Source organism: Monodelphis domestica, chromosome 3 (genome assembly GCF_027887165.1).
Source record: "Monodelphis domestica isolate mMonDom1 chromosome 3, mMonDom1.pri, whole genome shotgun sequence".
NCBI lineage: Eukaryota > Metazoa > Chordata > Mammalia > Didelphimorphia > Didelphidae > Monodelphis > Monodelphis domestica.
In genome coordinates, this window is record NC_077229.1 from 306,667,437 (window position 1) to 306,687,928 (window position 20,492).

At 36.3% G+C, this 20,492-nt stretch overlaps 1 protein-coding gene across 4 annotated transcripts in view; it reads left to right on the plus strand.

The window, feature by feature from the left end:
- Positions 1-20,492, plus strand: part of SDCBP (syndecan binding protein) — a 41,278-nt gene that overhangs the window by 4,692 nt on the left and 16,094 nt on the right. For 2 of the 4 annotated variants that reach the window (XM_056823950.1, XM_056823951.1), the window contains exons 2-5: positions 3,545-3,608; positions 5,201-5,266; positions 13,148-13,226; positions 19,573-19,679. In XM_056823950.1, the coding sequence (XP_056679928.1) occupies positions 5,216-5,266; positions 13,148-13,226; positions 19,573-19,679 (237 nt within the window). In that variant the 5' untranslated portion in view covers positions 3,545-3,608; positions 5,201-5,215. The remainder of the gene's footprint in view (positions 1-3,544; positions 3,609-5,200; positions 5,267-13,147; positions 13,227-19,572; positions 19,680-20,492) is intronic. The other 2 variants (XM_007487089.3, XM_001379457.4) reach the window with 1 other exon arrangement.

The window sequence follows — 20,492 nt, forward strand, 5'->3', positions numbered from 1 at the left end:
CTTTTCCATTACAGTCTTACACAATGTCAATAAGAAACCTCAGCCAGAGCCAGAAATTTTCTTGTGTCATTTGAATGTTATAATTTTTATTTGTTTTGTATGATTTTGGGGCTGCCTGTTTTATCCTTAAGGGTAGGTTCAGTTCAGTTTTATAAACATTAAGCACATACTATGTTCTAGGCACTGTGCTAAGCCCTGAGGATATAAATAAGAAAAAGATAGTACCTGCCCTCAAGAAAGTTACAGTCTAATTGGAGGCGACAACAAAAAGGACCTGAAAAGGGGGTAGGGGGTGCCCCTGTTGTTTGTGGATCAAACCTAGCAGGGCCACTGCGAACATTTAATGTAACTCTGGTCCTATCCTTTAACCTCTGTGTACCCTTAGGTAACTCTTAAGACTAGTTGAAGCCCATGTGCTGTTCTACCTTGGTAGTAGAAGTGTCTCACCTGTGCTCCTTAAATCAATGAAATCAAAAGTTGGGGGGGGGGGAGAATCCTACCTAGCGGGCATATAATTCATAAAGTTCACTGGTCGAATGAGTGAATAAATGGAAGGTTTAGAGACAACAAATTATAACACAGACTTTAATTTATAAAGCACTTGATGGTTTACAAATGCTTTCCTTAGAAGAACCAGATGTTGTTGGTAGTTTAAATAACTATCTTCATTTTTATCTTTTTTTTTACAAATGAGAAAATTGAGACCTAAAGATATAAAGAGTATGACCAATTTGGAGTTCCTTTTGAACTACCAGGCTGCTTCTCATCTGAGCTGCATAAATTGGTCAGTAAATATGAAGTGCTTACTACATGCTGGCACTGTGCTGAGCTCTGGGGATACAGAGACAAATGATAGTTCCTGTCTTCAAGGAGTTTACTACCTAATGGGGCACAGACAAGCAAACAGCTTTGTTCAAACAAACTCCAGGAATAGAATATAATGAAGAGAGGACAAGCATTAGAATTGAGATGTGTTGGAAAGGCTTCTTGTAGAAGATTTATTTGGGACTTCAGGGAAGCCAGTAGGTGGTGTTAGGGAGAGAAAGCTTTCCCAATGTGGGAGATAGCCAGAGAACACTCCTAGAGCCATAGAGTGGCTTGCTCTTGGAACAGTAAGGAGAACCCTCATTAGATTGAAGAGTAAAATGTTAAAGGGTTAGGTTATGAAGAGTTTTGAAAACCAAACAGGACTTTGTATTTAATCCTTAAGGTTGTAGGGGAGCTCTTGGAATTTATTAAGTAGGATAGTGACATGGTCAGAACTAGGCTTTAGGCAAACCATTTCAGTGGCTAATGGAGTATGGATTAAAGTGGGGAGAGACTTGAGGCAGGCAGATCTACCAGCAGGCTAATTCAGTAGTCCAGGCAGTTGGTGATGAAGACCCACACAAGAGAGGAGAGAAAGGAGTATATGAGACAGATGCTGCAAAGGTGAGTTCTGCAGAACTTGGAAATGTAGTGAAGAATGCAGGATGACTCCTAGGTTGTAAGATTGGGGGATGGAAAGATGGTGTTTCCCTCTACAGTAATACAGTAGTAGTAGGGAGAGGTTGGGGGAAAGAAGATGAGTTCCATCTTGAACATTGAATTTAAGATTTTTACAGAACATCCAGAGGTAATTGAAAGGTAGTTAGAAGATATGATATTGGAAGTTAGCAGAGAAATTGGGGCAGGCTAGATGGCCCAGGAGAATAGAACATTGGGCTTGGACTCAGGAAGACCTGGATTTAAATGTCACTTCAGATACTGAAGTAGTAATGTGACCCTAGACAAGTCACTTAACATTTGTTTGCCTTAATCCACCGGAGAAGGAAATAGCAAACCTTTCTAGTCTCTTTGCCAAGAAAACTCCATAGACAGTATGGTCCACAAGGTGACAGAGTTGGGCACAACTAAATAATTGAACAACAGGTAGATTTGAAGAAGATGGTAACTAAATCTATGTGAGCTTTCCTAAAACTGGAGCTTCAGTAAATCCCTCTGGTATTATATGAACTTTTTATGTTGAGTGGTGGTGGTAAGTGGTAACATTTTGTGGATTCAGCTATATTGATATCCAGTTGCATAAGTTCTTCATATATGTCAGCTGCTTATACTTATTTTCATTTTTTTTATTAGGTTTGTCAAAGAGATGTCTTGGTAATCTCATTGTTCTATTGATTTTCACAAATGGATAAAATATTCCTTTTTTGAAGGTGAATAAAAGTTCTGGGATGTAAAGTCATCTTCTGTAGACTCACTTATCTTCAGAACAACTGAAATCTATCAGACTGGATATATATACCATGTCCCTTATCTCATTCCTACATGGTTTTAATTTCTTCCACAAGTATTTATCTTGTGAAAGCTTTTCATTCCACATAGCTTAGAAGTAAAATGTATGGTGGCATCTTTAAAATGTTCTGATGGATTAATTTTTTTCCCAGATTGTGGTCAATGCTGCTTTTCCAACGTATTTCATATGTTGAATTCTTAAGGGCATTTTGAGGCCTATGTCTGTAGTGTGGGGATTCTCTAATAGTTACTAATTTGAGTCTTGCCAAGTTTTGTGGTAGGTAGTAAATTGTTGGAACCCATTGTGATGGGTGGCACAATTTCTTTCTTTGCATAACCTGCATTGATTAGTAAGTCCAAGCCCTTGAAGAATAATTCATCTGTATTTCCTGATGACAAGATGACTTGATCCAGAATTACTATCATAAACTTCTCTGTGTACATAAATTTTTATTATTAAACTTTGTTCCCCACTTCTTTAGTTGACATTGTTTTTCAAGTTCATATGGATGTTGCTTATAGAAGACATTTTGATTCCATTCTTTGAACTTATCTTTTCCATAGGTGTTCTCTAGAGCAGGGGTTCTTTGCTGGACACCATGGATTTAAAAAAAAATTTTAAGCAATTTTATTTCTATGTATAATTGTTTTCTTTTCTAATGTTATGCATTTAAAAACATCTTGAGAAAGTCCATGGATTTTATCAGAATGACAAAGGGATCCATGTTACAAAAATGGTTAAGAACCCTAGAGATAAACCACTTTGTATTACATTCAGCAAAATAAGTTCAATAGCAAATTGTCATATGCTAGTTATCTTTTTATGGAGTTCTGATAGAAACAGCCTTGTAACAAGCTGCTATCTTGTCTTTCCTTTTTAATGTTCTACATATTACTGGATAGGTTGGGAAATTAATGCTTTTCAATTAAATAGAAGTGTTTGGGTGGGACCTCATTTTATTTTCCCAGTTCATATTGTTTAACTCTCATTCACCAGACTTTTTTATTCCTTCATTTAATTCCCCTTCAGTTAGTTCTAGTCTACATGAATGTAATGAGAACTCCTGGGTTACTTTTCAAGCAGTTGCCAATCTTCATGGTATCCATATCAAATTTCAGCCAAAAAAAAAAATGGAGTTCTTTAATAATTCCCAGGTACTATGTGTTTACACAGGCATTTTGTGGCATGTTTACAATATTATTTTAGATTAGAACATTAGTGATAAAAGAAACCCCATAGACCACATTCTCTAACCCTTTTATTTTACAGATGAGGAAACTAAGGTCCAGAGAGCTAAATAGACTTGCCCAAGGTCACAGATGTGTTGGTGACGGTAAGCCAGAGACACCTTGGATTATTCTCTTAATCTTTATGGACTTTAGTTTCCTCGCTTGGAAAATGAAGGAGTAAAACTATAAGCTTCCATGGCCAGTGGTCTGTCATTCTAAATCCAAAACAATATGACAGAATTGTGTAAGTTTAGGAGTGATCAGAAAAGTTTGTTCCTAACCTTTGATTCTATTGGTATAGAATCCAATACATGTTAACAAACATCATGCAATTTATATTAGAGACTTCTTAAGAAGATTTAGAAATTAACTGACTTTCCCAAGGTCAAAAAGCCAGGATGTGATAAAGTAGGACTTGAATCCAGGTCTTTCTGATATCAGTGCTGTCTACTCATGTTACTATATTGCCTTTTCCATATAAAAGACCTAAAATAATAATACAATATTAAAATATTTCATGTTATATATATAACTTAGTTATAAAAAGCAACAACAACCTGGGTTGTGAGTTGTATGTTCATATTCTTTCATCATTTGATCCATTTTTAAATGTAACTTAAATTATTAAATATAACTATTAAATATCTTATTGTGACCATGATAGGAACACGAGGCTTCTGTAACCGTGAAAATATGGTTTGCTAAGACTGTGAATTGCCAAAACTATAAAGATTTAGGCCAAACTGTAAAGATAATTTTTAGTGTCTTGATTTAATAATCTAAAATTAAGTGGTCGCCATGGGAAAATTCCCAAATTTGAAAATACCCAAGTTAGCTGGGTTTTATGGAGATGTTAATAAATACAAATGAAGGAATTAAGGGAAGGAGAGAGAGAAAGAGAGAGAGAGTAGCCAAGCAGTAGGAAAGGGCTTAGGCCAAAATGGCCTAGTTCTGAACCTAAGGGAGAGAGTGTCAGTCTTTATCGCTCACCACAAGATCATCTTCAAGCTGGGTTCTTCCACTCCTAACTGAAATTAGCCTCTAAAATGAATTCAAATTTTAACTGAATTCAATTTCCCTGAACTTGTTCCTTCGGTTCCTTTTAAAGAGATTTTTCTCTTATGTCACTTCCCCTAAATTTTCATGTCTACCTATCACAGTAGACTCTTTTTCCCAGGACTGCCCATTCTTAGTTCTCATCTTATTTGGTTTTCACCTTCTCTGGTTAGAAAAACCCTCCGAGTATTTCACACCTCTTGTTAAGCTTGCCTTTTGTAAGTTGCTTGACCTTTTAGTGATTAATTTAGCCTTTATAGGTACTTATCACCCTTTTGTATTAGATCTAAAAATAGACCACCTAGCTTAAGGGTTTTGCTTCACTATAAGTATAAGTTAGGGACTTTTCATTGTTTAATCAGGAGTTTGCAACTTTATCTTCCCCATAGGCACTGTCTGAGTAGGGTGGAGTAATTTTAAAAGTTCTCAATACATTCCTGACCAAGTACCTCAATTGTTACAATAGGGAAATAGCTTTACCAAATCTTCTAAGCTATAGTCTGAGCAATTTTAAGATTCACATTTCACTATTTCTTTTTTTATACACAAGACTTAAAAATAACCCCAAATATTACTTTTAAAGGCTTTTCCAAGTCTTTGAATTTGGAGGTGTTTTAACATTTTTTTCTTCTCTTTTTAGTAAAATCCTGCAAAAATGTCTTTGTATCCATCACTCGAAGACCTGAAGGTAGATAAAGTAATTCAGGTATATTTAAATATATTATTCTTTTGCTTTCTTATTTTTGTTGGAAAGGTGGGGGATGGAGGATGAAGGGGATTACTATAAATATTCTGGTTACAAATGGAAAATAAGAAATGTTGGATTAAAAATACCAAAGTAGTATTTTTACTCCCTCGTCCTTCCTTACTTACCACTGGGCCAGTGCTGCAAAGCTGTTTATCTGATGTCTTGAGATGCAAATTAAAATGTGCTTCTGTGAAACTGATTCTTCTCACATAGCTTTTGAAAGTTTAATGCCTCTATATAGAACATTTATGTGAAATTACCTGCATCTATTTATTCTGTTTTTTAAAGTCATTTACATTTATTCTGATTCAATGAAGCTGTTTTCTACTTTAGCTGAGTAGGGTCAGTAGAGAGTTCTTAATGATTCTCTTGTTCAACTCTTGGAATCCCCAAATAATTTTCCAAGTAACACACCTGACAAGTGGTTGCTTGTAGACCTTCATTGAGAAACAATGCTTTTCACTTTGGAATAGTTCTAGTTGTTATAAAGACTTCATCCTTTTGTAGATGGGAAGTGCCAGGTCTCAGTGCATGTACAGAAGGGGGAGAAATATTTTTCCCATGAGCATGTCACAGAATGGTAGTCATAAGAGTTGGATCAGGTGAGGTCAATAAAATCTACTTTATTGCTCTGAGATATCTAAAATGGATTTTTTTTAAACATTATTTTATTTGGTCATTTCCAAACATTATTCATTGGAAACAAAGATCATTTTCTTTTCCTCCCCCAACCCCTCCCACCACCTCTCCCATAGCTGATGCGCGATTCCACTGGGTATCACATGTGTCCTTGATTCGAACCCATTTCCATGTTGTTGGTATTTGCATTAGAGTGTTCGTTTAGAGTCTCTCCTCAATCATATCCCCTCAACCCCTATAGTCAAGCAGTTGCTTTTCATCGGTGTTTTTACTCCCACAGTTTATCCTCTGCTTGTGGATAGTGTTTTTTAGATCCCTGCATTGTTGTTCAGGGACATTGCAATGACACTAATGGAGAAGTCCATTACCTTCGATTGTATCACAGTGTATCAGTCTCTGTGTACAATGTTTTCCTGGTTCTGCTCCTTTTGCTCTGCATCACTTCCTGGAGGTTGTTCTAGTCCCCATGGAATTCCTCCACTTTATTATCCCTTTGAGCAAAATAGTATTCCATCACCAACACATACCACAATTTGTTCAGCCATTCCCCAATTGGAGGGCGTCCCCTCATTTTCCAATTTTTGGCCACCACAAAGAGTGCAGCTATGAATATTCTTGTACAAGTCTTTTTCCTTATTGTCTCTTTGGGGTACAAACCCAGCAGTGCTATGGCTGGATCAAAGGGCAGACAGTCTTTTATCGCCCTTTGGGCATAGTTCCAAATTGCCCTCCAGAATGATTGGATCAATTCACAACTCCACCAGCAATGAATTAGTGTCCCTACTTTGCCACATCCCCTCTAGCATTCATTACTTTCCATAGCTGTCATGTTAGCCAATCTGCTAGGTGTGAGGTGATTCCTCAGAGTTGTTTTGATTTGCATCTCTCTGATTATAAGAGATGTAGAACACTTTTTCATGTGCTTATTAATAGTTTTGATTTCTTTGGCTGAAAACTGCCTATTCATGTCCCTTGCCCATTTGTCAATTGGAGAGTGGCTTGATTTTTTGTACAATTCATTTAGCTCTTTGTAAATTTGAGTAAACCTTTGTCAGAGGTTTTTATGAAGATTGTTTCTGAATTTGTTGCTTCCCTTCTGATTTTAGTTACATTCGGTTTTTTTGTACAAAAACTTTTTAATTTGATGTAGTCAAAATTATTATTTTACATTTTGTGACTCTTCTAAGTCTTGCTTGGTTTTAAAATCTTTCCCTTCCCAAAGGTCTGACATGTATACTATTCGGTGTTCACCTAATTTACTTATAGTTTCCTTCTTTATGTTCAAGTCATTCACCCATTCTGAATTTATCTTGGTGTAGGATGTGAGGTGTTGATCCAAACTTAATCTCTCCCACACTGTCTTCCAATTTTCCCAGCAGTTTTTATCAAATAATGGATTTTTGTCCCAAAATCTGGGGTCTTTGGGTTTGTCATAAACTGTCTTGCTGAGATCATTTACGCCAAGTCTATTCCACTGATCCTCCTTTCTGTTTCTTAGCCAGTACCGAATTGTTTTGATAACCACTGCTTTATAGTATAGTTTGAGATCTGGGACTGCAAGTCCTCCTTCCTTTGCATTTTTTTTTCATGATTTCCCTGGATATCCTTGATCTTTGTTCTTCCAGATGAACTTTGTTATGTTTTTTTTCTAATTCAGTAAAGAAATTTTTTGGTAGTTCAATGGGTATGACACTAAATAAGTAAATTAATTTGGGTAGGATTGTCATTTTTATTATGTTAGCTTGTCCCACCCATGAGCAATCAGTGTTTTTCCAATTGTTTAGATCTAGTTTTAACTGTGTGGAAAGTGTTTTGTAGTTGTGTTCATATAGTTCCTGTGTTTGTCTCGGTAGATAGATTCCTAAGTATTTTATATTGTCTAGGGTGATTTTAAATGGTATTTCTCTTTCTAATTCTTGTTGCTGAAATGGGTTAGAGATATATAGAAATGCTGATGACTTATGCGGGTTTATTTTGTATCCTGCAACTTTGCTAAATTTGTTGATTATTTCAAGTAACTTTTTGGTTGATTCTCTAGGATTCCTTAAGTAAACCTTCATATCATCTGCCAAGAGTAATAGTTTGGTCTCCTTCATTGACAATTGTAATATCTTCAATTTCTTTTTCTTCTCTAATTGCTACTGCTAGTGTTTCTAGTACAATGTTAAATAATAGAGGTGATAATGGGCTTCCTTGTTTTACTCCTGATCTTATTGGGAAGGCTTCGAGTTTATCCCCATTGCAGATGATGTTTGCTGATGGTTTTAGATTTATACTGTTTATTATTTTTAGGAAAGGCCCTTCTATTCCTATACTTTCTAGTGTTTTCAATAGGAATGGGTGATGTATTTTATCAGAGGCTTTTTCTGCATCTATTGAGATAATCATGTGATTTTTGTCAGTTTGTTTGCTAATATGGTCAATTATGTGGATGGTTTTCCTAATATTGAATCCTCCTTGCATTCCTGGTATGAATCCTGCCTGGTCATAGTGGATGACAATTGTGATGACTTGCTGGAGTCTTTTTGCTAGTATCCTATTTAAGATTTTTGCATGTATATTCATTAGGGAGATTGGTCTATAGTTTTCTTTCTCTGTTTTTGACCTGGCTGGCTTTGGAATCAGTACCATGTTTGTGTCTTAAAATGAATTTGGTAGAACTCCTTCTTTGTTTATTCTGTCAAATAGTTTGTATAATATTGGGATTAGTTGTACTTTGAATGTTTGATAGAATTCATTTGTTAATCCATCTGGACCTGGGGATTTTTTCTTAGGGAGTTCTTTGATGGCTTGTTCAATTTCTTTTTCTGATATGGGGTTGTTAAGGTAATTTATTTCTTCCTCTTTTAGTCTAGGCAATTTATATTTTTGTAACTATTCATCCGTATCACCTAGATTACCATATTTGTTGCCATATAATTGGGCATAGTAGTTTTTAATGATTGCCTTAATTTCCTCTTCATTAGAGGTGAGGTCTCCTTTTTCATTTTGGATACTGTCAATTTGGTTTATTTCTTTCCTTTTTTTAATTAGACTGACTAGTACTTTGTCTATTTTATTTGTTTTTTCAAAGTACCAGCTTCTAGTCTTATTCATTAAATCAATAGTTCTTTTACTTTCAATTTTATTAATTTCTCCTTTCAGTTTTAGGATCTTTAATTTAGTCTTCATCTGAGGGTTTTTAATTTGTTCCTTTTCTAATTTTTTAATTTGCATGCCCAATTCATTGACCTCTGCCCTTCTTAATTTGTTAATATATGAACATAAGGATATAAATTATCCCCTGAGTACTGCTTTGGCTGGATCCCATAGGTTTTGAAAGGATGTCTCATCATTGTCATTTTCTTCAATGAAGTTATTAATTGTTTCTATGATTTGTTCTTTAACTGGTTTTGGAGAATCGTGTTAATTTCCAATCAATTTCGATTTACCTCTCCATATTCCCTTACTAATTATTATTTTCATTGCATTGTGATCTGAGAAAGTTGCATTTATTATTTCTACTCTTTTGCACTAGTTTGAAAATGTTTTTATACCCTAATACATGGTCAATTTTTGTGAATGTACCATGTGCTGCAGAAAAGAAGGTATATTCCTTTTTGTCCCTATTTATTTTTCTCCACATGTCTACTAACTCTAATTTTTCTAAGATTTCATTCATTTCTCTTACCTCTTTCTTATTTATTTTTTGGTTTGATTTATCTAGTTCTGATAGAGGAAGGTTCAGGTCTCCCACTAGTATAGTTTTTCTATCTATTTCGTCCTTGAGCTCCTGTAGTTTCTCCTTTAGAAATTTGAATGCTATGCCATTTTGTGCATACATGTTGAGTACAGATATTTCCTCACCATCTATACTGCCTTTTAGGATGTAATTACCTTCCCTATCTCTTTTAACTAGATTTATTTTTACTTTGGCTTTGTCGGATATCATGATTGCGACTCCTGCCTTCTTTTTGTCAGTTGATACCCAATAGATTTGGCTCCACCCTCTTTCACCCTATGTGTATCTACCTTCCTCATGTATGTTTCTTGTAGACAGGATATGATAGAGTTTTGGATTCTAATCCATTCTGCTATTCATTTGCGTTTTATGGGTGAGTTCATTCCATTCACATTCAGAGTTATGATTACTAGCTGTGTATTTCCCAGCATTTTGATTTCTGCTCCTGGTCCTGCCTTTTCTTCTTTCACTATTTCCTTCTACACCAATTTTTGCTTTTAAACAGTCCCCCTTGTTCCCACCCTTATTTTATTTCCCTTTCTACCCCCCTTCCTTCTTATTCCCCCCCTTATTTTCCCTGTAGTCTTTCTAAAATTAACCCCCTGCCCCCTCCCTCCTTTGTACTGCTTCCCTCCCCACCAGACCATTTGTTACCCTTCTACTCCCCTATAAGGTGCAATTCTATTCTCTGCCCCCAATAGATTGGATTGTTTTTCCCTCTTTGAGTCAATTTCAAAGCATGTAAAAGTTGAGTATTTCCTATCCAACCTCTTTAACCTTCCAGTTTATTGATGTTCTTCCCCCTCCCACCATGAGCTTCTTTGTGACATATAAATTTACCCCCTTTTTTCTTTTCCCATTTCTTTTAATATTAACCTGTTTTTAAGCTCTAGTTATGTACATTTGTGTGTGTGTATATATATATATATATGCATACTCGTGTGTATGTATTTTGTATGCATATATCTATATACCTATTTATGTCTTGTCCTTTCATCCTATACAGTTTGTCACTGTTTTTTTTGCTGTCCAGGTAATAACAGTTTTTAAGAGTTACCAGTGATCTCTTTTCTTATAGGGATACATATCATTTTAACGTATTGAGTCTCTTAAAATTTTTTTGTTTTGTTTTTCTTTTTTCCCTCTTTTTTAATTACCTTTTGTTGATTCTCTTGAGTTCTGTGCTTGGACATCAAATTTTCTGTTCAGGTCTGGTCTTTTATTTACGAATTCTTGAAATTCTTCTATTTTGTTGAATGACCATACTTTCCACTGTAAGAATATAGTCAGTTTTGCTGGGTAGTTGATTCTTGGTTGTAGACCTAGTTCCCTTGCTTTCCGGAATATGATATTCCATGCCTTTCTTTTTCAGTGTGGATGCAACCAGATCCTGAGTTATCCTCACTGTGGTTCCTTGGTATCTGAATGACTTTTTCTTGGCAGCTTGTAATATCTTTTCTTTGGTCTGATAGTTCTTGCATTTGGCTATAACATTCCTGGGATTAAGTACAGGAGGTGATCTGTGGATTCTTTAAATCTCTTTTCCCTCTTGTTCTAGGATATTGGGGCAGTTTTCTTTAATAATTTCCTGTAAAATAATATCCAGGCTTTTTCTTTTGTCATGGCCTTCTGGTAGACCAATGATTCTTAAATTGTCTATCCTTGAACAATTTTCTAAATGTCTGTTTTGTGAATAAGATGCTTCATATTTTCCTCAATTTTTTCATTCTTTTGGTTTTGTTTTATATTGTCCTGCTGCTTTGTGAGGTCACGTGATTCTAGTTGTTGTATTCTGGTTCTTAAAGACTGTATTTCATCCTTAGTTTTTTGGTCGTCCTTTTCCTTTTGGTCTGATTTTCTTTGGAGGTCATCTTTCTTCCTCTTTACCTCATCTTTCATCTCCTTTTTCTCATCTTTCATCTTCTCCTCATCTTTCATCTTCTTCGCCTCATCTTTCATCTCCTTTGCCTCATTTTTCATCTCCTTTGCCTCATTTTCCAGCTGGTTGATTTTGGCTTTCAAGACACTATTTTCTGTTTCCAAATGACTTATCTTAGTTTTTAAGTTCTTTTCCCAATTGTCTTCAGCCTCTCTTAATTGTGTTTTGAATTGCATTTTGAGTTCTTCCAAAGCCTGTATCCAATTTGCTGGCATTTCTGATTTTTCCTTTGCTGATCCCTCCCCCTCTGTTTCGTTCGCTCTTTACTCATTACCTGTGCAGAAGCTGTCTATTGTAATTTCTTTCTTCTTTTTCTGTTGTTTTAAGAATTTACCCCTTCTTTGCTCCCCATATTTGTCTGTGCTCTTGCTCCTCTCATTTTTTTTGGTTTTGGGGCTGTCAGTCTCTCCTCTTGGAGCTTTGTCAGATCTCTTGGTACAGTCTCTAGGGGAGGAATGTTAGCTTCCCTGTCCTCTGGAGGCTTTTGATCGGATTAAGTTCAACTGGGTTGGGCTGTATGTGCTCTGAGGCCAAAGACTCCTGGAAGGCTGTGCCGCCCAGGTTCTCTCCAGTTCTCTCCAGCTGCTTCTCCACTGTCCGCAAGGTTCCCTAGTGCTTTTTGCCCACCCCGAGGTTCCTGTCCTTGCAGGAGGCCCTACACTCTGGGGGGGGAGGTGTCCTGGCCTCCCTGAGCTCTGAGGAGTCCTGATGGGATTAGGTTCAACTGGATTGGTCTGGATATGCCCTGAGGCAATGGTGTGACTGGAGCCAGATGGAAGGACCCAGCCATGGCCCCTGTCTCTCCCTGGCTTCCTCCCGGCTGTCCATGTTGGAAGCTTTGAGCCCGGCACCCCACTGCTCACAAGGTAGACCCTCGAAACCAGCACCTTTGCCCACCCAGAGGTTCCCGCTGTAGCTGGGGGCTCAGCCCTCTGGGTTGGGGGGGGAGGGGTCCTGGGATCTTCCCTCTGCCTTCCCCTTAAACCCGAGTGTTCTTGGATTCTGGCTTTGGGGGGGGGGCGTATCTTTTGATTTGAGTCCAGAAGGAGGGTTCCCCTCCTCTGTCCTGCCGTTAAGTTTGAATTTCAGTTTCCAAGAGCATTCAGTTTGTGATCGGTAAGAAGGGTTTTCAGAGGTCTAAACTTTTGCTGCTTCTAAGCCGCCATCTTGACTTCGCCCCCTCTAAAATGGAGTTTTAAGGATCATTTCACTAGGTGTTAAATTTTATAATGAAATAAATGGATGAGAAAATAGAGAGTATATATAATACTTTTGATCATTTGCTTAATCTTTTAAAATTAGACTATTCCCTTCACTCTTGTTTAGTTTAAGATGCCAAAATTTGTTTTAGCTTTGTTAAAATTTATAAGACTATAAGTTGAGTACTTAATATTTTCTTGAATTTAGGCCCAAAGAAATTTTCTTTGAAAGTTTGTAAGGCTTTCAGTTACTTTGAGGTAATGATTACTATGCAATAAGAACTGATATTCTTAATATACAACAATTTATAATTTTGTGCATTTCTGTTTTTCCCTTTCAGGCTCAGGCAGCTTTTTCTGCAGACCCTGCCAGTTCAAAAATTTTGCCAGGTGGCTCTTCTTCCATTTCTCATGATGGAAGTAAGTAGATAATAATTTTAAGGTTTTTTTTTAGAAGTAGCATTGTAAAGTAGGAATTCAAGATGGACTTTGAAAACTTGGGTTTATATCCCAGCTCTGAGATTTACTAGCTTTGTGACCCTAGGAAAATCACTTAATCTTTGAACCTCAGTTTCTTCATTAGTAAAAAAGATGATACGATCATTTGAATTTTATACTTTCCAGGGCTGTTGTATGTTAATTGCTTTGTATGCATTCTGTAGTTTGCATAACTCTTAAAAAATAGAATCGTGAAAAATCAGGTATGAAAATTGGATCATAGCGTATTTTGGTTGCATCCTAGCCCATGGAAGCATGAGTCCTCCAGTATGACATACCTGACCATAGTCTGTATTGCCATTTGATGGTAGGAAATATATTTTGAGGCAGCATGGTTTCTTTTCAACCTTCCTGTTCACTTTCTTTTAGGCATGTTCTGGTTTATCACTGTCTCTCTTGTAATATCTGATTGCGTTAGCTCATTTGCTAGCCATGTCACAAACATTTCTGCCATATACTCAATTTTCAGATCACTAAAATAGTAACATTTTTTCAAATGAATTTTTATCTTATAAATATTCTATCTTGAGAAAAACATGCGACTTATTTGTTTATGTGGGTATATGTTTGGGAGTTTTGGTTTTAAATGGATTGTTCCACTGAAAAAATGAATAATATTGATATTTGTTGGCTCCAGGGTGTGGTGGTATGGGATGGAGAACAGGGAGAAAATGAATCATGTAAACATGGAAAAATATTTTTAAAAAATAAAAAAATAGATATTCTGTCTTATAGGTTTTGCTTTTTTGTCCAGATCAATGATTTCATCAGTATAGATAGCTTTCAGTATTGAAGATATCTCCATCAATATAGCTTTTCAACTCATATGTTATAATCTTTTTGCTTGAGGCACTAAGCAGCTAATTGACTTTTGTGTGAATACCTAGCTATCATAGAATATATATGAAGCTTTGAAGTTAATATGTGTCAGTGGTGTGACATTGAATCTCAGTTTTCCTTTCTTCAGGGTTTAAGCAGAAGGGTAGCACAATATCCTGGCTGAATGGAGAATCTTGAAGTCAGGAAGATCATATCGTGACATATATTAACTCTACATATATATTCTTTATATTTAATAGCTTTTTTAATCCAAGTATAAGATATGTGTGTATGTGTATATATCAGGTGTATATATACATATATCTCCTTATTAAATTTCAATTTAATTTATTTGATTCATTGTTCAACCTGATATTTTTGTATCTGAAATTTCTGCATCTAATATATTAATTTGCTCCTAGATTTTATGTAAGTCAGAAATTTGATAAGAATATGGCATCTATGCCTTGCTGTAAATTATTGATAGCAAAGTAGCAGGAAGAAGTGTATTCCTTTCCACACAACTACTCCAAACAGACCTAGAAAATGCATTAGAGTCAATCCTGATGGGGAAATTGAAAAGAAATCAGTCCTTTGTTCTGGCCCAGGTTGGTATAGAGAGATAGAGAAGTCTGCTGCCACAGGAAACTGGATTGGGCTGGGGCATACCATGTGCAGAACATTCTAGTATCCAACAAGAGAAGGCTGTACACTAAGGGGAGGTCCCAGCCCCTCTTGGGGCTGTAATAGGTGCCAACTGACAGTCTTGTCACCTAGTTCTAGGTAACAGATTCAGGATGGCCTGAGATGGAGGTCTATACACTGAAGTAGTGTTTCAGGATAGGGAGATTCTAGATGATGTACAGAGAAAGGTGGAAATTCAGAAGCAGGTAGCAGTAGTTTGACTCAGACTTCCAGGAGCTGACTGGGATCTCAGTTCGAATATCTAGCCCAGGCTACAGAGGTGCAGGAATTTCAGACCAAAGAGGAACCTATAGTTGTGTTGCTCTGAACCAGCAGAGCTTATGAGCTGGTTTTAAAGGTCCAGGATATAACATCATTCTGCTATTCCTCAGACCAAAATCCAGTTCAAGAACTTGAGCTCAGAGCAAGGGATGAGGCAAGACTTTGCTTTGGCTCATTTTACTTTGGGAATGCTGAAAGCTTATAGATTCCTAGATCATCCCTTGAGATCCTAGAATAGTACAACACTCAATATCTCAAGAAAACAGTAACAAGGATTAGCCTAGACACTTTCTCTTCCAGAAGTGTGGCAGAACCTATCCCTAACATGAAGTTCAAAATTTGGAAGTAGGTGTGTAAACCTCAAAATTTCTTAGACTTAAATGTTGGAAATTTCACCATTGGGAAATTTCATACTTGAAAAATTTCCTATTGATAGTGGGTCTTGGCTATTGGAATGTGAACCCCATTGGCATGAGAGTTTCCTCCTCCTCCCTTCTTAAGATTACTTTAGGACAGAAACCTTTTGCTGAACAATGGAAAGGACTTTGACCTATGCTTAAGCATAGAACAGGAATTTCTTTGAGTCATGATTGATTTTAGAATTGATACAATGGAGATACTTGGAATCAATCTCCACCCTACTCAGTCCTAACAGGATTGAGGAAGGGCTGCAGCATAGATCAAAATTTAATTATTCCAATCTCTACCCTACTCAGGTTAACAGGATTTAGGAAGGGCTGTAGCAAAGGATCAAAGATTTAATTATTTGAAAATATGACCTTCAACAGACATGTGCAAAGCCAGAGACCTCTGGGCGGTCCTGGGTTAAGCTAGAGCCACCATTGGCACAGGGAAATTGATGGACAGTGATTGGTAGATGTGAGAACTGAGGGGAGGGAACTTGGATGGTTTCCTTAAAGATAGGGGGGTCTGAAGACTCAGGGTGGTGAGTTGAGGAGTTGGTCTGAGTGGTTGGAGTGTGCTCTGAGAAGCTTGCTCTGAAGGAAGCTGAAGGTGGGGGCCTTTGAGACTGTTTCTCCATTTTGGTCACGTGAGTAATAGGGACTGATCTCTTTTCTTTGCCTCAGCTATCTAAGGGCTTGGGCCTTTTGGCCCAGCCTAAACAGAGGGGGTATTTAAGCCCTATTCCCTTCTCTCCCCTTTCTCTCTCCCTCTCTCTCTCTATCTCTAATTCCTTTCTTCCTCCTGTTTGTAATTAAACTCTATAAAAGGCTGATGGCTGACTTGAGTTTTCATTTAGGAATTACATAGCTGAATTCCTTGGCGACCTTAAATTAATATATATCAGTCTTTTAAAAGTGATTTCCTTGTCACAGGTGGGAAGAATGAACAACCAAAAAAAAGAAGAATCTTACTATAATGAATTATTATGGTGGTAAGGGATGCTCAAGATACAAACAGAAGATAGCTCTAAGGTGCCTAAAATATTTAATAACATTGCCTTAGAGCTTGGCCACAAGCTCAAGTAGAATTCCTAGTAGAGATAAATTTCTTCTAAAAGGTTCTCAGAGAAAAAAATCAGAAATGAGAGCTATGGAAGAAAGAAATTGGAAAGTGAACAGCTTGGCACCAAAGAAGTGCAAAATCTGGCCCAAGCAGCACACTCTTTGAAATTTAGAATGAAACAAATAAAAATCAATAACTTCATGTGATAGCAAGAAAGACCAAAAACAAAGTCAAAAGGCTGACTGGAAGAAATAGAAGAAAATCTAAGGTATCTCATAACAAATACAACCTGGAAAAGAGATCAAAGAGAAGAAGTTTAAGAATAATTGGACTGTCTGAATGCCATGACCAAGAAAAAAAAGTGTAGACATCATATTTCAAGAAATCTTAAAAGATATCTGCTAAGGTTTCTTAGAACTAGAGGACAAAGTAGAAATAGAAAGAATCCACTGGTAACCTCCTGGGAAGAAACATCAAAATAAAAACTCCCAGAAATATCATGGCCATAAAGAAAGAATTCAAGTGCCCAAGGAGCCATGGTCAGGATCTTACATGATTTAACTGCCACCACTATAAGGGCTAGAGAAGTGGAAATTGATAATTCCATTAAGGAAAAGATAAGGGTTCATATCTGAGGAAAAACTTATTATAGTACTATAGCAGAAAAATAAATGTATCTTTAATGAAATAGAGGACTTCAAAGCATTCCTAATGTAAAGACCAAAACTGCATAGAAAACCCTAAAAGATCAATCTTAGGAGTTATGAGAAAAATAAGTAGACAAAGAGTAATGAACAATAATATTTGACTAAATAAAGTCAAAGTAAATTTAAAATAAAGTAATAACTTACATGCCAATATAAGGAAATGATACATGTGACTCCTCTGAGGACATCATCAGGGGTCATAGAGGCAAACAAGGCCTGGAAGGGGTACTGTTACGTCTTGATAATCTTAAAAGAAGAATGCAAGAAGGGAAGAGGTAGGGGAATATCACCTCAGATAATTAGAGTACGCATATAGACATCTATATAAACACAGAGGAGGGAATGGGGGAAACAGCTTACACTTGAATGTCATTTTCTTAAAGGAAGAATGTAATTGGGAACAGATACATTTCATTCAGAAGAGAAATAGGAAAGAGGATAAAGGGAGGAGTGGGAATGAGAGAAAGGAAGAGAAGGATTAGTTCTAAGTAGAACAAGAACAAAAACTACACACACAAAAAAAATTAGTTCTTTCAAGATGCCAAGGAATGAGAATCTGAGGGGATGACTCATTAAATGTGGAATGGGTGAAAAAGTTATGGTATATAAATGTGTTGAAATGCTACTGGTTTATAAGAAATGATGAAGGGATAATTTTAGTAAAATTTGAAAAAATGTGATCTGATGCCTAGTGAACTAAGCAAAGCCAAGAAAACAATTTATATAATGATGGTAACATGGTAAAGGAAAAGAATTAGAAATTCTTATCAATATAATGACCAATTATGATTCTAGAGGAGAAATGATTAACTATGCCATCCACCTTCTGATAGAGAAGTGTAGGACTCAGAGTAAATAATAAAATCTCTCTTTTTGGGGGCCTGCCTAATGTGGAATTTGTTTTGATAGACTCTGTATGTTTGTAATTGGGTTTGTTTTTCATTAGTTCTTAGTTGGTATATTTGGGCATGTTAAGGGTAAATTTAGGGCTGAGACTGAATATACATTTTTAGTTGATTGCCAGGGATTTAAATTCTAAATCCCAATGAAATACTCAAGTCAGAATGGATTTTATGGTGGTTTATTTACAATAGAAGGAAGAAATTAAGAATGAGGGAGAGAGAAGGAAAGGGAAAGATATGGTCTGGTCTAGTCTGAGCCAGGGGGAGTTCAGAGGCCTCAGCCAAGAGGCTTTCCCAGAAGATTAAATCTAGCTCAGCTTCCAGCCACGAGGCTTCCTCAAAGATGAGGGGCCTCCTTGGAGGCTAGTGCCTCTAGAAAGAGCCAAGAAAAAGGGAAAAAGCCTTAACAATCACCACGGGATCATCTAAGGGAAGCAGTTTGAGGTCCCATGCTCCAGCCCTCCAAGTCAAGTACCACTGCCCAAAGCCCCTCTCATAGGGAGTGACGTGAAATATAAAGGCAGTTCTTTATGTCACTTCCTATGTCTCACATGTACTAATGGTGGCTTAAACTTGGCTTTGGACAGCCCGGGGGTCAGTTGTTTCTGATTTGTCCTTGCTAGCACACGTGGGTCATAGACCTTCCTCCCCCCACAGTTAATCCTTAAGTGGGGGTGTATACATTCCTGGTTTCTAAAATTCTAAAGACTAAGCAGGGTGGAGTAAATCTAAAATTCACAGGCAAGGGTGGGGACTGTAGGCTGAGAAGGCAGATTTTTGTTGATTGGTAAGGTTTTTAAAAATCATTGATTAAATATATTGAACCAATGCAGAATCAATTTAGCCTATGTTGTGAACTTTGCAATTGTAACATAAAAACAAGACCTAAATAATCTATACATATATTAGAGTTTTTAGAAGTTGCTACTTCCCCCACCCTGTCTGGTATGATAGAACATTGAGTTGCAGAGTTGCATGGTAGGGAGAGTTTCCATACCAATGAACTCCTCACAAGAGTGGAAGTACAGATCTGGACCAAAGGGTTGATTTATTTAAAGTAACTGTAAATGCTGTTAACCATCGGAAGTAAAATTGTTACTTTGCTAAATATCAAGAAAAACCCTTTCTACTCCTAAATCTGGAGCAATTGAGCTTTTTCATTTCCTATAGCAAATATCCCCTTACTTTTTTTCCCCTTCCCAAATTTAAATTATTACTATTAAAAACTCCCCTTTCTGACACTTTAATAGCTAGGAAGCATAGGGAAGCTTTGTTGATCATTTTTTAATCTGTATATTATTGAGTAAAGTAGAAGCAAGCTAATAATATTGATTTCAACTTAAACTGCAAGTTCTGTTGTAAGGCTTATAATTTTTCATTTTTAGTTATTTAGTTTCTTTTTCTTAGGTCTCTATCCCAAACTATATCCTGAACTCTCTAAATACATGGGCCTGAATTTAAATGAAGAAGAAATACATAAAAACATGGCCGTGGTTCCTGGAACATCTCAGGGGGTATGTATGGTAGAAGTAACTTAGAATTTTATAAATTATATTTTTAGCTTATATCAATAAATTTTATGCCTTTTTGTAACTAATGTCTTTAATGGTTTTAAGACTATGGTACTATTAGAGCTAGACTGGACTTTGGATAACATTTATTCTCATTTAGAAGATAGAAAAACTAGGATTAAAAAAAAATGACGTCCGTTTTAGGATTGGAACCTATATTTCTTCATTCACAATTTAGCCAGTGCACTAATATTCACTTTACATTCCAGTTCTAATTGATTACAGTCTAGTATATGCACAAAAGCAAGGTAAAAACTTAACTATTTTGTAGGATTTGGAGGAAAAGTCCATTTGAATTATTACATTTAAGAAATTGAATTTTATTAATATAAAATAATGTATCTTAATTCATATATTATATTTTCCTCATTTTGTATAACATCTCCTCCCAAACCTCTCCAATTATTTCAGTGTTTATGAGAATAATGACTATATACCATACCTTGATTGAATTCATAATTCCCTTCTTCTTCTTCTTCTTCTTCTTCTTCTTCTTCTTCTTCTTCTTCTTCTTCTTCTTCTTCTTCTTCTTCTTCTTATCTGCCAAATTAGTACCAGAAGAATCCTGCCTAATTAAAATGTCAGTGAACATAGATAACATTTAAATAAATTAGAATTATTCAGCTGTTTGGGGTCAGGGGTATATGTATATGTGTGTGTGTGTGTCTGTGTGAGGGTGATATTTAATCTCCTACTATCTAATGCAGATTTCTAAGAGCTAAGAGAAATGCAAGTTCCTTACAACATGTAGGCAAT